The sequence below is a fragment of the Falco rusticolus genome, chromosome 11, assembly GCF_015220075.1.
Source record: "Falco rusticolus isolate bFalRus1 chromosome 11, bFalRus1.pri, whole genome shotgun sequence".
NCBI lineage: Eukaryota > Metazoa > Chordata > Aves > Falconiformes > Falconidae > Falco > Falco rusticolus.
This window is the reverse complement of record NC_051197.1, coordinates 25,708,060-25,729,253: the sequence shown is the minus strand read 5'-3', so window position 1 is coordinate 25,729,253 and position 21,194 is coordinate 25,708,060. Positions and strand designations below refer to the sequence as shown.

The following is a 21,194-nucleotide window of genomic DNA, read 5'->3' as shown; positions in this document are numbered from 1 at the left end:
AGGAAAACGTGAACCTGTGTCACACCTGGGCGCGCAGTGCTGGTGTGTCTTTGATTGCATAGGTGCGTTTGTAAGAGTATCTCATGTTGCTTCATGTGTCAGCGAGGCCTGTTGTAGACACCTACATGGCGGAGGATGCTGTGCCCATGCTTTCCCCGGGAACAGCACGTCCAGGACGTTTCCCTTTGGCAAGAGGTGCAGAAGGATGCGGGGCTGCCAGAGCACGGCTGCTTCCCGATGGCGTCAGCTGGGATTTGAGTGAGTGCATGGAGGTCTGCGCTCATGGCTGGGAGCCTGGCTTCTGAGACACGAACTGCGGCATGTTCCCAGCGCACGCCGGGTTAATGGAGAGCCACAGGCGCTGTGTGCCACGCCGTGCCGTGCCACGCCGTGCCGTGCCATGCCATGCCGTGCTTTGACATGCCTTGCTGTGCCATGCCATCGAGGCATGTGACCCCAAGCACATGGAGGAGGGAGCCAGGCTTCGGCAGGGGATGGACAGGAGCCGGGCGGGCTGCGGTGCCTTTCCACCCCGCAGCAGCCCGGGGCGAGCCGCAGGGATGCGCAGGCCGGCTCGCTGCGGTGCGCCCGCTCCGGGAAGGTGGGTCGCAGCCCCCCGGGGCAGCCCCACGTGCGGGACCTGCCGCGGGCAGACTGTGTCCGAGTCCCCCCGTCCCCGGAGCCGGGCTCGCCCTGTGCCACGGAGGCAGCCCCGGGGCTGGGGGGGAGCCGCCGAGGGGCCCCCGCCGCAGGTGGGAAGCACCGCCCGGGGCGGCCCCGGTCCCGCCCCGCCGCCCGCCCCGGCCCCCCCGCCGCGGGGGGAGGAGGACCGGAGGGAGGAGCGGGGAGGGCGGCCCGGCGTGGGGGGGGGAGCCCGGCCCCGCCCGCGCCCGCCGCGCCGCACCTGAGCGAGCAGCGGCGGCTCCGCGCCGGCCCCGGCCCCTCCGCCGCCCGCCCATGGCTCGGCCGCTGCCGCTGCTGCTGTGCCTGGCCGCGCTGGGCGCCGGCTGCCGGGCGGGGTCCCCCCCCGGCGGCACGGCCGGGCCCCCCCCCCAGCCGCTGCAGGACGAGGCGGACAACCAGGAGAACATCCTCTCGCAGGTACCGGCCGGACGGTGCTGGGGGTGGGCTGCGGGGACCCTTATGGCCCGGGGGGACGGCCCGGGGGGGGGGGGGGCAGCTCCCAGCCTCCGTCCTGCAGCCTGCGGGGGGGAGGATCGGGGCAGGGGGAGCCCCCCGGGTGGAGCCTCTTTGTGTGCAGAGGGTCTTCCCCCGCCGGCGGGACGCGGTGGGGCCGCGCTGTGCGCTGTCCCCAGCCCTCGGAGGCGGCTGGCGGGGGTCAGTGGGGGCTGTCTGTGTGCCTGGGCTTCCCGAAGCGCTGCCTGCAAAGCTCCGTGAAGGAAATTCCTGGCATTGTACGGGGCTAATCAGAAATGCTGCTTTGCCACCAGTTAAGCTGCCTAACGGGTGGCTGTGGGTCGCCCAGCCGGCGCACACTCGTGCTCTTCGACCGTGTAAACCCACCTTGCTCAGCGCAGCAGGTGACTTACTGGGGTCTGGTGGACACGGAGTGGTAAAATCCAGCAGGGAGGGTTTGTGTGTTAAACCCTCCTGTTTGCAAACCAGAGCGGCTTGGTCCGATTTGCACGAAGTGGAATAAAAAAATGCCCTGTTGGAAGAAGGCAGGTTTTATTCCCCGTGTAGGCAGGGATGGGAAAGCTCTGTGCTCTCTAGAAAACCTCCCGGTCAGTGAATTTTTGGGAAGAGCTGGCCAGTTTCCTCGAGGCTCAGGGTGTCCAAAGTGTCCTTGTTTGGCTCTGGAGGCACAGAGTGTCCTTGTCCCTTGCTGGGCGGGTGGCAGAGGAGACCCTTGCTCACTGCCGGTGCCCTGTGCTCAGTTGTTAGGTGACTACGACAAGGTGAAGGCGGTGTCCGAAGGCTCCGACTGTCGGTGCAAATGCCTGGTCAGACCCCTGGGCCGCGGTGCCTGCCAAAGGATTAACGAGGGCACTTACAAAGCGGAGGATTTTTACACGGTGGAAACCATCACGTCAGGACCCAGCTGCAAGTGTGCGTGCGTGGCCCCCCCCTCAGCGCTCAACCCTTGCGAGGGGGACTTCAGGCTGAAGAAGCTGCGGGAGGCAGAGAGCAGCGACCTGAAGGTAGGAGAGCAGCTTGAATACAGGGCTCTCTGGGGAGGGGGGGATCTTCTGAAGCCTCTTCTTTCAGAGGTTTTGTCTAAAACCCTTTTTTCCTAAACTTTTTTGTCTCTAAACCATCTCTTAGTTACTTTTATATCTGCGTGTTTGATGTAAAAATCAAGCTCAGCTTAAGGGATTGATTTCAGCAGCTGCAGTCGATGATTCATTTGATTCATCCCGTGCTTCTTGGGGTCCCCGGTGGCTGCCTCTGCTGGAAGCCCAGGAGGGACTAGGCTGCTCCCTGCCCTTTGTCCAGTCGAAGTGTCCCTAGGGGACGGCTCTGCTCCGCTCACCAGCTGCCAGGTCTTTTTCCTGTCGCAGAGAGGGGCTCCCAAGGACCCACGCAAAAAGCTGCTCTGGCTTGCAAGGGCCGAGAGCCACTGATGCGTCAGCGTGAGGGTGTGTTACACAGCTGGCTGATGGCAGGATGGGGTTTGTTGTTTTACAGTGATGAAGCTTCTATACCGTTCAGTATGTTATCTCTTTAGTAACATGTACCTCTTTTCCAAATGTGACAGTGTTTGTTCTAAGTACTTGTGACTTTTACGGGATGCTGACTTTGCTGGTCTACCCGCTGGCAGCAGACCCTGCTGCATTTTCCAGTGTGTTACCTGTACGGGGCAGCAGAAACCCTCCCTGAAGGGCCACTGGCTTGGTCCAGCCCTGGGGAGTGCCCGGAGTAGAAGGCTGAGTGCTGGTAGCACTCGTGTGCAAGGTGATGGGACATACCCCTAGGCCGTGCTGCTAGCCCTGGCTCAGGCGGGAAGGCAGGCAGCATGCGAGGTGGGGTGTGTGGGGCAGCCTGCCGCTGGGGCCACCACGATGGGTTTCTTCTAATTAATTTGGAGCTCAAGGATGTGTTTCATCTTGTCCGACTGCAGACAGTTAGAAGCTTCTTGTCCAAGCTCCCCTGCAGCTAGGGAAGATAAACAGGCACAGGCAGGCAATCCATCATTTCAGGGAAGGAGGAGTCGCAGCCTGGAGTTGTTTGGTGGTCCCTCATCTGCAGGAGAAGCCAGGATGTCCTGCTTAGCCTTAGATGAGGAGCGGTGGGCCCTCAGTGGCTAGGGGAGCGGACAGCCTCCGAAGTGACCGAGCCAGCCCTGTAGTCCCTTGCCGGGCGGCAGGCAGAGCTGCTCCACCAGCAGCTCACACCTCTCTCCCTGTGCTCTCCAGAGCCGGGCAGCCTCCAGGAGGAGCCGAGCAGCGTGGCGAGCTGGGCCCTTGGCTCCGGCTGCCTCTTCCCACCGGGGAGCTGCTCACAGCCAGCTGTGGTGTGAAAGCTTGTCCTCTAGGAACTGGCCCAGGCTCCTTCGCTCGTTTTGCAGGGATCTGCGGCCAAACGATTTCACAAGGTTTATCCAAATATACACATGTGGGGTTTTTCTTTGCTGCAAGTCAAACCCAAGGAGCTGTGAAAACAGGCTGGCTCTCTCGCCGAGCACAGAGCCCCTCCTGGGGTCGAGCATGCTGGGAACGGCCACTTCTTGTAGGAGAAGCTGGGAAGCAGGAGAGGATGCAGCTCCAGTTCCTACGTGACTCATGAGGAGCAGCTCCCGTGCTCATGGCAGAGGGGGAGCTGGGGCTGGGAAGGATGAGCCAGGCCGCCTCACCTCATTGCTCCTAACGGCCCCAGGGGCTTTGCTGCCCGTGCTGGTCTGATCAGCATCGTTCTTGCCCGCTCCAGCAGTGGGAAGCACATGGAGTTGTGCTTTACGTCTGTTGTGTTCTACTGGGCTTTCTTATGCTCCAAGACAAAAACTCTGGGGACCCATGTGTGGGAGAGCCGTGGGAAGTTCCCCCAAGTGGGAGCCCTTCCTTATGGTGGGTGGGCTGGGGGGATGCATCCCCGAGGGAACAGCGAGGAAGGGAGTAGAGAATCCCAGGCAACAGGAACGTACCCTTGGGACACCCTGACTCAGTCAAATGGCTGTGCTGGGCATCCCAGCTGAAGGGTCAGTCCCATCTGTGCCTTTAGTAAGGTCCCATGGGAATTCATGGACCGTTAGAGCAGTGAGAGCCGAAGTCTGCGCTGGGTGAAGGGAAGGAACCATCGAGCTGATGTGTTCAGGGAGGGTCACCTTAGTGTTGGTGGGGGGTAGTGAAATCTAAGATCTGTTTTTTGTGAAATCGCAACGTGCTGCTCCTCTGCTTTGTAGGCACAGGGTGCGTTTTGGGGGTCTTGGGTGCAGAGTCTGGGCAAGGAGCCTGTGCTCAGGAAGATTTGGAAGGTGGTTAATAAAGTCTGCAGCCTTTGTGCGCTGATGGAAGTTATCCAGCCTGGAGGGAAAGCGTATGTCTCCAGTGGCTGTCTGGCAGGTTGCGCGCATTGTATCGGTCGTCTCCGTCCAGTTCTCAGTGGAAAGTGGATGCACAGCCATAAAACAGTCCTTGTCTCTTACATGCTGCCATTTTATCTGGCCCAGCAAATCTTTCCTTTGCTGTCAGCTCCACAGGGAGACTGCAGAGGCTGGGCTGGAAACTCAGAGTGCTGCCAGCAGTGCTGCCTGTACTTCTCCCATGTTTATGGAGCTCTGTCAACCAGTTTGTAGCTGCTGGGAGAAAATGTCACCTTGTAGTGATTCCCATGCATTGAAAATACTTCTCAGCCATCAGGGCTTTAAGTTCTGCAGCACCACGCTGGACACGTGGGACTGGGGGAAGCAGGAGTGTGTGGGAGCTGAGGCAGGGAATGGTACCGGAGTCCTTCTCACCATCCTGTGCCTCCCTCAGCACTGTCCTCTGTGGAGTGAGCACTGAGAACCCTGTGAAATGCAGACCAAGGGTATTGCTGTCTGGATCCCCGGGATCGGTGAGCAGGGGCTGATGCAGGACAGGACACAGGGATGTGACCCTTCCCGCTGCGGGAAGGGGGTGAGTTAAATACAGGGTGTCTCTGAAATGGGTGGCCGAAAAGAAAGCAGCACCCCTCTGACAAAGCTGTTCACCAGGGAAGCAAACTGTTATTACCAGGCTGGCACTGTGTTTCAGTTGCTTCACTCTTGTGTTTGTGAATATTTTAAAATTTTTTAACAAGTTTCTTCTTGTTCCAGGGGGAAAAAAGCACGGGACGGCACAAACTGAGTCTGATCTCAAACTCACTTTTATTTGAGATGCTGTTCTTTTGTTGCCTCTTTTGCTGCTAGTCATGTCACTGATGGAGTTGCTAAGCCTTTGGGCTTGTGAGAGAGCCTGCCTTGAGCTGGCAAGGACAGTGCTGCTCCTTGCTGTGCTTACAAATCCCCAGCACCCAAAACGTGCTCCTGAAGCCCTGCAGAGGTGGTGTGTGTTGCTGTGCATGCTGTGCACTGACCGCAGCAGCAATGCCGCAGGGCTGCCTGAAGAAAAACTTGCTTTTTAGTAAACTTCTTGCACTCAGACGTGTGCCTTGCCCTTGACTTTTTGGCTGTAGAAACCATGCAGGGTGTTTTGCAGCAAGTGTCTCTGTCTGATGGTGCGCTCCCTTTGCCTTGCAGCTGTCTTCCATCGTTGAGATGCTGGAAAGTGCCTTTTATGGCTTAGACCTTCTGAAGCTGCACTCGGTCACAACCAAGCTGGTGGGTCGGGTGGAGAAGCTGGAGGAGGTAAGATGAGTCCTGCTTTCCTTCGAGGTTATTGCCTTAGGTGGGACTGGCCTCAAATAGAGTCCTTCGTGCCTTTGGTGCATTCAGAGCCTCGTTCCTTTTGGAGGAAATGTTAATTAACTGTTTGGCTGAAACTAAACTAGACTAGACTGTCCAGACTAGACCCTCCATGGTTCCTGGTGGGCAGTGCCCAGTGCCTCCCCTGTCAGCCTCCCCGACCCTCTCCAGTTCCCCCCATCCCTCCTGGCCCAAACTGGGTGTGGGGTCCCAGCTGTGGTCTCGCCAGGACCAGCACCTCCCCGGGGGCAGAAGAGCCTGCTGCTCAGTTTTTCCTTGTCTCTGTTTTCTGCCTGTGCCGGTTGCTCTGAACCGGCTGCTTTTGCGCTGTGTGATGTGGGGGCAGGAGGCTCAGGGCTGGTGCTGGGGCATGCTCCCCAGCGCTGCTGGTAGCTAAGGAGGTCACATTCCTTAAGGACCAAGATGGTCTGCATTAAAAAAGAGCTGAACCCTCAACACTCCTAAAAAGATATATAACGTACCTTCAATTTTTTTTTTTTTCTTAGTGCAGACTTCCAGTGAAATAATTTTCACTTCCATACAGTTTAATATTTCTTTGGCTAGCCCAGCGTAGGGTTTGCAGTCTGTTAAGCTGTGCTCAGCTATGTAGGAACAGGTTGCCAGATTAAATACTGGAGTTTTCTCCCGTGGTCCGTATCTGGGACAGTAATTCTACATTCTTGTCGGAGCGGAGCAGTCCTGTTCGTCTGCAGCCAGGAGCTGAGAGGCGATGATTTATAAAGCCAAAATTCCACTTGCAAAGTGTTTCGGGAAGGCACAGCGTGCTCCATCCCGGGGTCAGGAAGGAGACAGCCGAGAGGAGCATGCCTGCCTGGGGGCTCTGGGTTTCCAAGCACGATGGTTGACCCACAAGGGGGAAAAAGGGGGTTTGAGGTCTAAAAATAACAAAGCCCCAATGTTTTTGTTTGAATCCCACCCTCTTCCTCTGTGGTTTAGTGTATTCTCCAGTTTTCGTTGGGTTTGCCGCTGAGTCTTTGCTGATTAGGGGTGAGGAGCAGGGGAAGTGGAACCATGCCGCCAGCCCCATGCCGCGCGTCCCCACTGTGGAGCTTCACTGCTGCGGCACTGGTGGCCACAGGTCTGGTGGCAGAGCGAGCCCTGTCCCCCAGCATGGCAAGCTGGGCTCGCCTGGAGCAGGGGATGCTGCACTGAACGCAAAGGGCCCCATCAGGGTTAGCACCCACAGTCGGCTGGGTTAGGGATGATGGTGGGGAGGAGCCTTTTTTTTGGGGTATCGTTTATGGATCTGTGGCCCATGAATTGGTCTCGCCCTGAAACTAGCTGAGTGAAAACGGTGCTGTTAGACATTGTCACCTTTAAACTGGTCAGACCAGACTGATGCAGCATGTCAGCCCAGTGAGTTCCTCAAAGACCTTGCTGGTGGCTGAGTCAGAGGCTAAGGTAAGGGTTAGAAGTTTGGGTGTTGACAAATGGCGTAAGGCATTACTTCACGTGAGGGTATCGCTTCTTCGGTACCAAAGCGGCCCTGTCTCCTAGCTGGTTCCTGCACAGGGGTCTCAGCACGAGCAGTGCTGGTGGCACTTGTGTGTCTGGGTGTGTTGGGGTGACCTTGCTGTGTGGCTGTGCTGCTCGCAGCCCGTCGCAGAGAGGCAGGCAGGCAGAAAGCTCGGTCTGGCTGAAGTAGGGTGACTAGGGATGGAGCAGTGAAGGCATAGGATGGGGGAATTCACAGGTTTGGGTCTTTAATTTCCCAGAAGCGGGGCTGCTGGATTGTGTAACAAGCAGCTGAAGCTGCCTGCGGGCACTCAGCAGGATGGAGAAGGGCAGGAGGGGTCCGGGTTCGATGGAGATTCCCCAGTGCCGCTGGGGCAGGGCAAAGCTGATGGAGACAGCAGGTGTGAAACACTGGGTTAGCACGTAAATTCCTGTTGAGAGGAGGAGGAGGAGGATTGCACCCGGCATCGGCCATGGGATCTGATACAATGGGCAGCTGAGATGCTGAAGAAGAGCCTGGCATGGCTTCTATAAGCATCAGCCTCCCAGGCGGGTGCGCGTTTAGCAGCTGCTCCCCGGTGAAGCAGCTGAGCGGCCTTGAGCAGCGTCACAGGCCAGGCTTTGGTGGTGCCCCCCCACTCAAGGGGGAGCAGATTTTATCCCGAAGCAGGCCATAAAACAACCGTTACACAGAATAAACGATAAGGACACAAGGCTGTCGGAATCTGTTCTCCTCCCAAAAGGAGGCTGGTGTCGAAGCTGCTTCTGCGCTGCTCCTAGAAGAGCATCATGAGATTCCCTGTTCCTTTTCCTTCTACAGCAAAACGCTTGCTGCAGGGTCCCTGTGTGATTGGGCTCAGCCTCAAAACTTGCATGACAAATCTGTGGCTCTCAGTTCCTGAGTAAAGGCTGGGAACTCAGATGCCCGTGGAGGGGGTTGGGGGTTAACTGAGCTCAGGATGGTATTTTTGTAGAGATGAGAACGTATTGCGACTTGTTTCCAGTATAATGAGGTATTTTACACCAACGGTGTTGGTAAAGGGAAGGAACCCCCAAATACTTGGTCCGCAGGGCTAGTGCCTTGGCTAGCGAGGCAGCTCCTCTGCTTTGTCTTTAGCTTGCAGCTGTTGCATCAGCTGCGATTCTGAGGTCGCAGGTGGAGGTCACAGTGCTTTTTAGCAGAAATTAATGGCAGGGCAGATTGAAAATGAAGGATTGGGGGAACTGGCCCCGGTCTCTGTGCAGAATTGCTTTGATGGATGTGCCATCTATTCAAAACTGTCACCATTTAAGATGTAAAAGACCAAGGAGTGATAAGCAGAGACCGCAACAACCCCTTGGATACAAGGTGCGCCTGTGGTTGGGGGACTGAGAAGGGCGAAGGGGATTGCCTGCCCTGGGCTGCCTGATGAGCTGCAGCCAGCCCCAGCTCCCTCCTGGTCCCAGTACAGCTCTCTGAGGGTCACTGGCTTTCTTCCTCTCCCCAAATACTTCCTCTCTTCTGTGGGAGTGGAGAGCAGTGGGGAGGAGCAGTGCTAAGCATGGGTGGCCAGGCGGCAGGGCAGGACCGGGGGAACAGAAACCAGAAAAGTGGGATGCCCACCCCAAGGACTTGTCTCAGGGGTCAGGCAGGCAGCAGCCAGCCAGGACGGGACCCTGCTAGGAAAGTGGGTTTAATAAATGGGAGATAAACTGGCTGCCATAGGGAAAGGAGGTGAAGCTGGGACTCTAGATGTTTTAGCTTGTCTTTTCCTCTTCCTTCCGTAAGCCAGCGAGCATGGCTGAAGATGGATGTTGAAGAACCTCAAGGCCACTCTCCTGCTCCATGGGGCCCTGTGGCAGAGCAGATCTGGGATGTGCACACCAGTGATGGGGTTTCTGGATCCCACTGGGGTCAGGGGCACCTTCTTAGCATCTGAAGTGCCCAGCTCTATGGAGAAGCACAGCTGTGAGCCCAGGGTGGGAGCACAGAGCTTGCTGGCTCCTGGGCTGTGGTTTGGGGACTGTGGAGCATCCCCTGTGGGTAAAACATCCCTTTACACGCGGTGAAGTCTCCTCTCTCCCTTTTCTAGGGCATATCCAGGAACTTCATGCAGGAAGGCCACCGGGCAGGAGCCAACGTGGACGAGCATCTGCAGGATCCCCACCACAGGGACAGGGAGAACTGCTCCAGCCTCATCACCAACAGCCTTGCTGACATCGAGAGCTCGCTGCAGCGGGATGCCGAGGCTGCCTACACGCACACAGAGGTGCGACCCCCAAGCGCGTTGCATGTCTCGAGGTCACTGCTGCCGCGCAAAGCAGCCCAGAGGGTGTCTCCTGGATGTGGCCCCTGGCAGGCCACCAGCCCCAGGTTATTCTCTTCTTGGCACAGCTGACCCCATTTCTGTGCCTCTGGCTCCAGCCTGCTTCTTTCGGCAGAGCCCAGCTGCGCCGGGCGGTGGGAGGGAGCAGGAGCAGGAGCAGGCTGCGCTCCTGGCCTCCCCCCTTCCCACGGGGCTGTTGGTTTTCGAGGTCAGCAGCGGCTGCGCTGCTCGGGAAGCGTGATGTCATTGCGGGGCCGGCTGGGAAGCACTGGGAAACGTGGAGCCTTTGATTAGCAGGGCTTGGGGGCTCGGTGGAGGGACAGCCTGTCGCCCACCTTCCTGGGCAATTACCCCTCCCAAGGCAGCCCCTGTGCCTGGCAGGCTCCGGGCAGAGCCTTGGGCATCCCACTGGCTCCAACACCCAGCCCCAGATTGCAGGGGGTCCCAGTGCAGGGACATCCCCTGCCTGAGACAGTGGTTTCTCTGCAGCCCCAGAGAGAGGTGTTTTGGGAAAACGCCTGCCCAGAGGGTCCTGACCCCCTGGCTGCTTCGGTGGTGCAATCTAGCCTGGCATCGTGCTGCTCTGAGCCATGCTGGGTGGCTCCTGGAGCGTCCTGCCTTCACCCCAGGGTCCCCTCTGCAGGGCAAAAGGAGGTGTCTGGGGAGGGGGGAAGAAGTGCCACATCGTTTCCAGCTCCAAACAGGGGTGCTCAGCTCCTGGGAGCGAGGACAGCCTGCACATGCGACCCCCCAGCACTGAGAGCGGGGGTTGTGGGCCCTACGCTGGGGTGGGCTCCCCGAGCCCTGGTGGGGACAGGGGTGGGCTCCCACGCAGGCACTGGGGGTCAGCATGTGGGGGAATGGCATGTGGCGGGGGGGTGCCTGGCCCCTCTCCCTCTGCTCCCCATAACCTGAGCTGAGGCTCCACTGCCCACTGGAGAGGAGCCAGCCCTGGCCAGGCAGGAGAGCGAAGCGCCGGGCTTTTATTACCCCGAGTGACCTCATTTCCCAATGTTCCCCTTCACTCGCTGTTAATTGCAGCAGGGTTGTGAAGGAACCCTGGGTCCATCTTCTCAGCCAAATGGGCACCGTGTCAACCCTGGGGCTGTCTTTCCGATTTCCTTTAATGAGATGAAATCCTTCAGGCATGAGGTGGCTGCCTCAGCATGGAGCTCCTGGTCCCTGCCCCGCAGGGGGTTTTCCAGTTCTGCTGGGACGGTGCCTTCGGCCTCTCTGCTCTGCTGGAGCTGGGTCACGTCGCACGCTCCTGCAGATGGGCTGCTGGCACTGGTCCCCGCTGCGCGAGGGGGTGTGCGTCGGGTGCGTGGGCGAGTGGTGGTGGTGTGGGTGGACCCCTGCATGCTGCCCCCGTGTCCCGCAGCCTTACGGAGCACAGGGTCCCGGGTTTGCAGGGAGGCATTGGGGTCATGCAGAGGCAATGCTGGCCAGCCACCCCTGCTGTCTCCTGGAGGGTTTCCTGCAGCAGCAGGGACAGAAGGTGACCCTGAGAAAGGAGGGAGGACCGAGCATCCTACCTGCGCTTGGCTAGCCAGCCTGACCTGCCCCATCCCCCAAAACGCTGCTGTTCTGACCCGTCCCATAACAACCTCCTGTATCTCTTCCAGGGAAAATATGAAGAAAAATTCCTGAAAGATGAAACCATCTCCCAGCAGATCAACTCTGTTGAGTCCCTTGCAGAGCTGCACCTCTCTCCGGAGGACGACAAACCCAAGCAGCTCTTGCAGAGGAAACTGCACGTGAGGAGCCGGCCTCCTTCCAAGCCCACCATCATCCGAGGGGTCACCTACTACAAAGCCCAGTCCACGGAGTCAGAGAATGACATCGAGGAGCAACGTGAGTCAGGTTTGCAGCTGCGTCCCACAGCAAAACCAGCGTCTGCCCTCAAGTCCTTTCTCATCCCCTGGGAACATCTGGGCAAAGCGCGTGGGGTCACGGCAGCAGGGAGGGCTCGGAGGCAGGAGGAGGTGGGATGGCTGGTACCTCACCACTGTGCAGCCTTTGTGCCCTGCGGGGGGGAGCAGGGCAGCATCGTTATTTGGTGGCAGATCCCTGCTAGCTAAGGAAACGGCTCACTGCTTTGGTTTAAAACACCCAGCACCTTTCCAAAAAGTTGATGTGTGTTAGTCCTGCAGATCCACCTGTCTGATGGCACCCAGGGAGGTTTGTGCAGTGGTCCAGGTGGTGGGAGGCAGCTCTGAGCTCCTGCTGGCTGCTGCTCGTGGCTCTGGCCATGGCAAGAGCCCTGGGGCTCAGCCCCCCAGCACCGTCGGTGCCTGGCAGCACGGGCCAGCAGGGCAAGTGCCCTTTCTCTGCAAAGCCAGCTCAGCGGTGAGGTGGGCCAGCACAGCCACGCGTGGGCTCCTGAGGTATGAAGGAGCAAAGGGTGGCCGGGGGGCCCAGGTGGTCCCTGTGCCCTGGTTTCCAGCCTGGGTTGGGTGGATGGGAGCCGGCTGGGCGCCATGGCTGTGTCCCCATCCTGCCCCGTCTCTGGGAGCTGACAGGACGGAATCGCTCTCTGTCACCTCCTGCTCTGCCCAGCCTGCAGCGGTGGATGTGGCCGTGATGGGGTCTCGCTGACCTCCTAACGTGGGCATCGTCAGCCCCCGCAGGTCATGCGGCCCTTCTCTGGCTGGAATTTAAGCGGCGGATTTAGTCCAGGACAGGCTGGAGGAGCAGGCGGAGGAGCCAGAGCGGTGGGGCAAGTGCAGAGGGGCTGTGGGGGAGTTGCTCCTGCTCGCTGTGGGGCTGACACCCGTGCCTGTGTTTGGCAGCGGATGAGCTGTTCAGTGGGGACAACACCGTGGACCTGCTGATCGAGGACCAGCTCCTGAGGCCCAGCAGCAGGGCGGGTGAGGGCGTGAGGAAGCCCTCCCCGGTGGGATGGCCACCCACCCCCGGCAGCGACCCCACCACCCCGCCAGCCGCCGACACTGCTGCAACGGCCACAGTGCCCCTGTCCCCTGCCACGTCCCTGGGGCCCACGCCAGACCCCACTGCTGTCAGCAGGTTGACCCCCACCCCGGAGACCACAACTGCCTCGGTGGGGCTGGCAGAGGAGGCGACCCCGCAGCTACTGGCAACCTTGGCCAGCACAGTGGTGGCCACAGCCACAGTGAGCCTGTCTGCAGCCACCACCGCTGTCCCCACCACCGCTGTCCCCACCACCGCTGTCCCCACCACCGCTGTCCCCACCACCGCTGTCCCCACCACCGCTGTCCCCACCACCGCTGTCCCCACCACCGCTGTCCCCAGCCCTGCCATTCCCACCACTGCTGGGACCCCGAGGGACGTGGGGACAAGCCCTGCCCCAGAGAGCAGCTCAGGAGCCTGGGGACAGGCGAGCACCCCTGCGATGCCAGTGAGCCCCAGCATCCCCGCCACCCCGAAGCAGGCCCTGGAAGAGGAGGACATCAGGAACATCATCGGTGAGTGCCTGCAGGTCCTGCACTGATCCAGCTGTGTGCGTGGGGGCTGGCTCCTGCCCACAGCCTGTCCTGCTAGGCGCAGCACACCTGGCTTTGCTCATGGGTGGGAGGTGTCCTGGAGATCGAGGCTGGACAGCACTTTACTGGGGCACCAGGTTTACTTGCTTGTTAACTCTGGAACCTCCTGTAGTCTCCTCCAGTTTGAGGGGCTGGGCAGGGCGGAACGAGGCCTCCCTGGGGATGGACCCGAGACAGGCGGCAGCCTCCACTGGGGCAGGGACACTGCTGAGGACGTGGGGAGCTCTTTGCAGGGTCTGGCGGGCACTGCTGGGCTTCTTGAGGCTGTGGCAGTGGGGGTACCTGCTGGGTGGGTAAGGGGCTGGGCGGGGGGTGATGTCCCCCAGCAGGAGCAGGGAGAGCATGGCTACATGCCTCGAGCCTCACGAGCCTTTCTCTGTCCACGCAGGTCGCTGCAAGGACACCCTGTCCACCATCTCGGGGCCCACCACCCAGAACACCTATGGGCGCAATGAGGGGGCCTGGATGAAGGACCCCCTGGCCCGGGAGGAGCGGATCTATGTCACCAACTACTACTATGGGAACACGCTGGTGGAGTTTAGGAACCTTGACAACTTCAAGCAAGGTAGGCTTGCACCATCCACTGATCTGCTGGTCCAAGTAGTGTCCCTGTTCCCTGGGATGCTGCACCGTGCGGGGATGCCCTGCCTTCCCTCCTGGGGGCCAGTGCCCAGCATGTGGGGTTTGGAGCATGGGGCTGGTCAGGCTCCTGCGGTGGCTCTGGACTTTCTTGTCACCGTGCCAGGCTGGGGCTGGTGGCTGGGGAGAGAGTGCAGGCAGTGCGGAGGGCGGAGTGTGCTGGTGGCAGGGCCACCAACCCCAAAGCAAAGGGAGGGTCTTGCCAGCAAGGTGTCTCTGCCCCGCAGGTCGCTGGAGCAACTCCTACAAGCTCCCGTACAGCTGGATTGGGACAGGGCACGTTGTCTACAACGGCTCCTTCTACTACAACCGGGCCTTCACGCGCAACATCATCAAATATGACCTGAAGCAGCGGTATGTGGCCGCCTGGGCCATGCTGCACGACGTGGCCTACGAGGAGTCCACCCCATGGCGGTGGCGAGGCCACTCGGATGTGGACTTTGCCGTGGATGAGAATGGCCTGTGGGTCATCTATCCGGCCATCAGCTATGAGGGCTTCAACCAGGAGGTGATTGTGCTGAGCAAGCTGAATGCAGCCGACCTCAGCACACAGAAGGAGACCACGTGGCGGACAGGGCTGCGGAAGAACTTCTACGGGAACTGCTTTGTCATCTGTGGGGTCCTGTACGCGGTTGACAGCTACAACAAGAGGAACGCCAACATCTCCTACGCCTTTGACACACACACCAACACACAGATCATCCCCCGGCTGCTCTTTGAGAACGAGTACGCCTACACCACGCAGATAGACTATAATCCCAAGGACCGCCTGCTCTACGCCTGGGACAATGGGCACCAAGTCACCTACCATGTCATCTTTGCCTACTGAGACCCGACCCCCCACAGTGGGGCACTGCGAGTCAGGGGCCACCAGCACCTTTTATTATTATTTTTATTGTTATTATTGTTATTTTGTACAAATCAAAGAGTAAATGATGGGTTTTGTTTCAATCTGGGTTTTTTTTTTTTTTTTATGGTGGATTGTAGATCAATCCCCCGGCCAGAGCCACCCTCTCTGTGTTTGCTGTAATTTTGCTTCTGGATTCTTCCCTTCCTGCAGGGAGGAGGTCCTCCTTCAGGAGCTCAGACCCAGCTCTCCTGCCCTGGGAGGAGGAGGAGGTGGCCCAGACATGGTCCTCCTGATGAGGGTGGGGTTTTTTTGGTTTGTTTTTTTTTAGCTAAAGATGATCAGCAAGAGACCCAGAACTAGTGCAAAGCTGGCCTTTCTGCTGCAGGCACTGGGTCCCAGCGGGACGCCCGTGCCTGTCTGTCCTGGTGGAGGATGTGTGTGTCCCGTGGGAAAGTCCCATCTCTCGGGACCACCTTGCCAGCAGGCCCTTTGGAGATCCTGCTGTACGATGGGGCTGTGAGCTCAGCTCTGACAGCCCCTGGTGCTGGCACTTATGCCGAGGACTGTCCCCTCCGGCCAGGGCTCTGCCCTTTGCAATGCTCTGGGGGGGCCGGGTGCACTCTGAGCCCTGACTCACGTCTGGAGCGAGCTGGCGGTGGGAGGGGGACACTGTAAATACGTGTAGATGGCTTTTATTTGTTCATTTTGTAACCCAAAATAGTCCCCTTTTGGCATTTGCTGGGCGAAGGCTCTGCTCGGCCAGGCGCTGGGCTGGGGGGCTGGGGGGACCCCTCGGGGCAAGGGGAGCCCTTGCTCCCCATCCCACTGCCACTCCGTCTCCCACGTGCCCTCTTGCTGCCGTGCTCGCCCTGGTCCTGGCTGCTGGCCATCGGGAGCCCCTCACGGAGACCCAGCCCCCGCCCCTCTGCCCGGCAGCACCTTGTATTTACCTGCTGTCAGTAATAAAACATCAAGTACCTTTGCAGCTGTTCGGGACTTTCTTTGGGTCTGGCTCACCCTCTGGGCGCCCAGAAGGAATACACAGGGGCTTTGGGGTGGGTTTCGGTTGGGGGAGTGCTGCTTGACACACCAAGGGGCGGTGCTGGAGGGGGCCTCGGGGTGGCTGGAGGCTGCTGGGCCCTGGCCCTGGGGCAGGGTGGCGTGGCTGGGGCCAGCCCTGCGAAGGGCTTGGCTCTCTCGTGCCTGCAGCCACCCTCGGGCTGCGCTGAGACCCCTCACCGCCTCCTCTTCCCTGGGCTCTGGGTGAGATGCCCCCTCCCCAGGAGCGGAGTTTGGGTGCACACACCTTGGGCAGTGCCAGCACCGTGCTGAGCAGAGCCGCGCTGCGGCCCAAGAGACAGTGGGAGACAGCGCTGCCCTTCTAGTCATTTGCTTAAGTAAGCCAGTATTAACAAGCAAAATAATAATAAATAAAAGAACCGTTTTATTGCCTTCAGTGCTAGGGACACAAACAGAGCTACACGGGACGAGAGGTGCTCTCCACCCCTGGAGCCCACGGGTGCTGACTGAGGATGCAGTGCCGCAGTTGCCCCCAAGCCCCTGGCCCCCCACAGTAGCCCCTTGCACCGTGCCAGGCTGTGCGCCCACCACCCCAGCTCCCCTGCGGCAAACACCCTCCCGGAGCAGCCTCTGCCCAGGGCTGTGGCGGAGCTGCGCGCCTCCGGCTGGGGCACCGCTGGGGTTTTGGGTTTTGCCTATTGTGTGAGCTGGCCCACGGTCAGGTGGGGCCGAGGGCCAGGAAAAGGAACTGGTGCAAGGAGCGCAGCCAAACCCCTCGCCGAGCCCGGCTGCTTCCCAGCAGCGCGAGCGCCGAGGGGACGGGGGCCTGTGCAGCTCACGCTGACTACGTGGCAAAGGGCAAAGCTTTTCCATAGTGTTGCAAGGCACATACTTCACAGGGGTGTATTACTCCTCGCTCTCCTCCTCACCTCCGCTGAGCTGTTTGTCTTGCTGGAGGAGCAACCTTTATTTCCTAACAGTGCCACACACAAATAATAATAATTATCAACAGTAATAAAAAATCCACATCGGTCAGTGGTTCAGACAATGAAGGAAAGGCAGCTGGCTGTCAAACTGAAGCCCGTCATCTGTGCTAAATGCAAAGGGGGGAAAAAAAAGTAACATGCTGAAGTCATTACAAAAGGCCGATGCTCTGCTGGCGCCTCATCCCAGCTGAGCACCGCAGTGCACCGTGCACCGGACCCCTCAGCCCAGCTCTGGCCCAGGGCTTGGCTGACAAAATTGGGACCATTAAACAGAGCTCTGCAGTAGGCTCTGTAACAGCAGCAGGCGACTGCAGCAAGAGCCATGTCTAGTAGTTCAGTGCTTGGGGACAAATGGCATGCTCCCCTGCTGCGTGACGGGCGGCTGTCAGTGCTGGCAGGGCAGAGGAGGGGTGGCGTGGGGGTGTGTGTGCGTGTCTCTGGGGCTGGGTTTCAGGAGGAAGGTGCTGTAGCTGCGTCCCGCTGAAATGAAGCAGCTCTTCTGCCCCAGCAGGGCCAGCACTGCTCTGTAGGCTGTTAGCAGCAAAAAGCATCAAATATTACACCCTTCCCCTGCCCCCCGAAAACAACAAAGCACCAAATCCCAAACAAAACGGGAAGGGTGGGGGGGACACCAACGAAAAACCCAAACGAAAGTACAATCTTTAGAAACACTGCAGTACATCACCACCCTTGGGCAAAGCCCCAGCTGCCTGCCAGCTCACCACGCTGCTGCGCGGGCTGGGGACGGCAGCAACCGGGCACAGGAGGGCTCCGGCAGGTGAGGGAGGGATGTGTACCCCGCCCCGCTGGCAGCGCAGGCTGCTCCGCTTGTAGTGTTCTGACTGTAAGCGCAGCTCCCCACCACCCCACCGGCTGCTGGGGCTGGGCTGCCCCACAGCACTGCTGCAGCCCTGGGAAGCAGCCCGGGGCGTCCCGGCGAGGGAGGCTGCTCGGGCAGGGATCTGGGCGGGCATGCGGGGCTGCCGAGGAGCGGGGCTGCCTGGCCAGGCTCGGCACAGCCACTCTGGCAGAGAAGGGATGCCCCTGCTCCTGCTCCTGGGGCACAGGGCCGGGGCTGGGGTGCAGGCCTGCGGCTGTCCCCACACCCACAGCTGGGAGCTGGACACCGCTTCCTCCTGCTGCCCCGAGCGCCCTGCGGGGAGGGGAGCCTCATCCCGAGCACGGGCCCTTCAGCGGTGTCTCTGGGCCAGGGCCCCAGTGCTCAGCGCCCCACCTCCAGAGGTGGTTTAACAGGGACAAAACAAAAGAACCAGCAAACCCAACAATTTTACACAGTGCATAAGTATCAAGGATGGCCCACGTGCCCCCCGACGCCAGCCCTGGGCACCTGCAGCTGATGCAGAGCCCAAGACTGCAGCAGCATGCCTCACCCGCACCTCTGTCACCAGGCACTGCACGCTGCGTGGCTCTGTTCCTGGCAAGGGGCCAGCTGAGCTGTATAATCCATGGGCAGGATGCGGCCACCGGATAGGGTCAGGCGCAGGAATGGGCTAAGTGGGCCTGCCCTTGCTGTGCCGAAGGGCCAGGAGCCCCAGGGACCTGCTAGCAGAGAGGCTTAGCCCGGCAGCAGGACCTGCTGCACGCCGGGTGCACAGGCCATGCCACTACGCCGCAGGAGCTACTGCAGGGATTTGACAATGGCTCTCAGGGCATGGGGCGTCTCTGGGACGGAGGGAGACGAGCTGTAGAAGGTGTCGGTGTGGTTTCTGCGCTGCTCTCGGAGGTACGGAGGCACAGAAGAACTTTTGATGTGGAGGATCCTGGTGTCCATCACTTCACAGTCGATCTGCATCATCACCTCATAGTCCTGCCCATTGATAACATTCTCTGCAAAAGTAAGGACAAAAAAAAAAAAAAAAAAAAAAGTTTGAGTTAGTCCTGTAGTCTAGTGACCCAACAGAACCAAGAAGAGAGCTTTCTGGACCTTCTTCTGTCTGGTAGAGGACGGCAGCCCCCTTTCTTTTTGCAGCTCAACACATGGAGCTCCATCTCAGGCAGTGCAGCCCCAAACTCAAAGGGCCCAGGCCACGCTTAGCATGTGCAGTCACACGTAGAAATTCCTGTCCTTTTTTTTCTGCCCTTCTTCATCTGCACATAATTACCAACGGAGTTGGCGTTGTGTAACTTTTAATACTGAACTGTTGTTCTTGAGCCACTAAAGTATAGGGGTGATTGAAGATAGGGCTTACTTAAGCAAGCTGAACGTTTCGCTTTCTTTTTATTGGTTTAAGAATACGTATGTATTCTTAAAAAAAGGTATGTAACCCCCTTGACACTGAGGATCTAGAGGAATCTCTTCACCAGCTTATTAATAAAAAAAAAGTTAAAATGCAATTTCTGGAAAGAATTAACTGTCCCTAATTACCATCCTATTGTACTTGCATGACATTGTGGTGGCACTGGCCAAGGCCATTATTACCCCAAGACCTCCAGACACAGGGAGACCCAGGCTAGTGCATGGGACCCTAGCACAGGGGCATGCCGGGCTGCATCACCCCAGCGCGGCCCCAGGCTGGGCACATCTGCTGCTGCAGAAGCTGCTGGGCTTACAGGCAGGGGCTGTGCACATGGCTAGCATCTGCTGCCTGGATTTAAAGGTGGGAGACTATTCCCTGCATAGACAGTATGTCCAGGAATGTGAGAGCTGAGATTGGATTTCCAGGCACGACCAATCCTCGCCTTTCAGAGTCAGAAGACTGCCATCGGCAGGGTTTTCTTTCTGTGCTAAGGAGGATGGAAGATCACCTAATGGAAAGCGTATGGATTGGAGGAATGCAATATACATTACTGATTTTTACTGTTTTCCTGGATTAAATCTGACTCTGGATGACAGCTGACAACCGGGGCTGGACCTGCTTGTACCCCACGCCACCTGTAGAAGCCATTAGATCAAGTATGTCTGGTGTAGTAATGAAAAGCAGGAGCAAACCCTTGCTAAGGGGGCTGAGAGCCTGCAAGGGAAATCAAAGCTCCCACCTGCAGAAATGAAATGGAAAAAGCTCCGTATGTGCCACCGAGCGACCGAGGCCAGGAGCAGCTGTGCATGTCTGCGCTGCTGACCCCAACACCCTGACAAGCACCTCATCCCTTCCAGGCACAGTGCTGCTGCTAAAGCCCTACCATGGCTCGGGGTGCCGTATGCCCAGCTGGGACCCTTTTAGAGGCTGTTCCTCCAGGTCACCCTTTCCCTCATCCTTTGGATGTGCTCTTGGTTCCCACCCGACAGGCTCAGGAGAAGATGGTGGAGGGGGCTGGGCTGGTTGGTGGTGCTGCTCAGGACAGGAGGTTGCATGGGGCAGCAGAGGGGCAGCTGTGAGGGGCAAAGAGCCTGGAGGCAGCAAATGGGAGCAGACTGGCTCCCTGCGACACAGCAAGCTGAAAACACCGCTCCTCAGCTCTCACATTGCATACGACAGCTTGATAGGACCCTGGCTATGTGAGAAAACGTGCTCCAAAGCCACAAGTGGGTGAGGTGGGATGGGACAGCGGCCAGGGCCAGGAAAACCTCTCGGTAAAGCAGTAAGGCTTTCCCACATCTGCCCGCAGCAGCCAGCGCGGCGGGGTATCATTAGGGTCCCTGGCATTACACAACACGGAGGAGAGCAGCAATCCCAGGGAGCAGCCCGTGCGAGGGAGGGAGCTGTGCTGTGTGGGTGGCGGCGCCCAGCATGGGAAACACCGGCCCACCTCGGCCGGCTGGGATCCCACTTCTCCCCGCGCTGACACAGGCTCCCCCTGCGACTAAGTGAACCACGATGCAGTAAGCCACAGCTCTGCTACCCGCTGCAAGAGGTGCTGTGTCTTCCGAGGCCACCACAGCTGAGATGATAGCTGGGAGGGATCATGCTCACAACGAACCTCTGGCCAGCAGGCACGGAGGGGGCTCACACACCCAACTCGGACATCCACAGAGTGCCTGAATCCTGCCCGGTGTCTGTACGCTCAGGTTTAAAGACAGGTATCTGATTCTTTCCCCTTTCGGGTTGAAGGTGTTGTCTATGAAGAACTGCTGCAGGGAGCTTCTGCAGAGGGTCTCACCTCACAGGGATGAGGACAGTAGCAGGAATGGCTCAGTTCCCACTACAGACGTTTCTAGCAGCCTTTCCCATTACCATTAGCACCGAAGTGACCTAAAAGAGGAGGTGGGATTTCCCACAAAGACAGCAGTTACTGCTTGGTGATGCTGCTGGGCACCTGGACCAGCTGCATCGCAAGGCGCAGTCTGAACGCCGTGCCGGCCCTGGGACAGCTGGCCACCACGGGACAGCCCTGCCCGGCCCACCCTGGCCCAGAAGGTGGAGGGGCTGATGCTCTGCCTAAGCCCACGTGATGCTCTCAGCAAAACAACAGGCAAACGTGACCTGAATGCAGCCGGCACGATCCGCTGTTTGGAAAGACTAGCTCACTGTCAAAGGGGCAGGCATTGCAAAAATGATTCCACATGGCTCCATCCTGAGCTTGATGCCATTAAACTGTTTCATGACCTGGATGAGGAACAGAGAGCATACTTATAGGATTTCTGGAAGATGC

General features: G+C 58.9%; 2 protein-coding genes across 4 annotated transcripts in view; one reads left to right on the top strand and one right to left on the bottom strand.

The window, feature by feature from the left end:
* The first annotated feature begins 957 nt into the window (after nucleotides 1-957).
* On the top strand, nucleotides 958-16,775 carry OLFML2B (olfactomedin like 2B). 2 transcript variants are annotated; one of them, XM_037403880.1, is made up of 8 exons: nucleotides 958-1,101; nucleotides 1,899-2,162; nucleotides 5,678-5,785; nucleotides 9,391-9,567; nucleotides 11,250-11,478; nucleotides 12,417-13,070; nucleotides 13,537-13,713; nucleotides 14,015-16,775. In XM_037403880.1, the coding sequence occupies exons 1-8, from the start codon at nucleotides 958-960 to the stop codon at nucleotides 14,614-14,616; spliced, it is 2,355 nt and encodes a 784-aa protein (XP_037259777.1). In that variant the 3' UTR covers nucleotides 14,617-16,775. The 2 variants fall into 2 exon arrangements, with proteins under 2 accessions (XP_037259777.1, XP_037259776.1); XM_037403879.1 differs by having other exon boundaries at nucleotides 11,250-11,487.
* ATF6 (activating transcription factor 6) overlaps nucleotides 16,059-21,194 on the bottom strand; it is an 81,587-nt gene continuing 76,451 nt past the window's right edge. For both annotated transcript variants that reach the window (XM_037403881.1, XM_037403882.1), the window contains exon 16: nucleotides 16,059-18,491. In XM_037403881.1, the coding sequence (XP_037259778.1) occupies nucleotides 18,283-18,491 (209 nt within the window). In that variant the 3' untranslated portion in view covers nucleotides 16,059-18,282. The remainder of the gene's footprint in view (nucleotides 18,492-21,194) is intronic.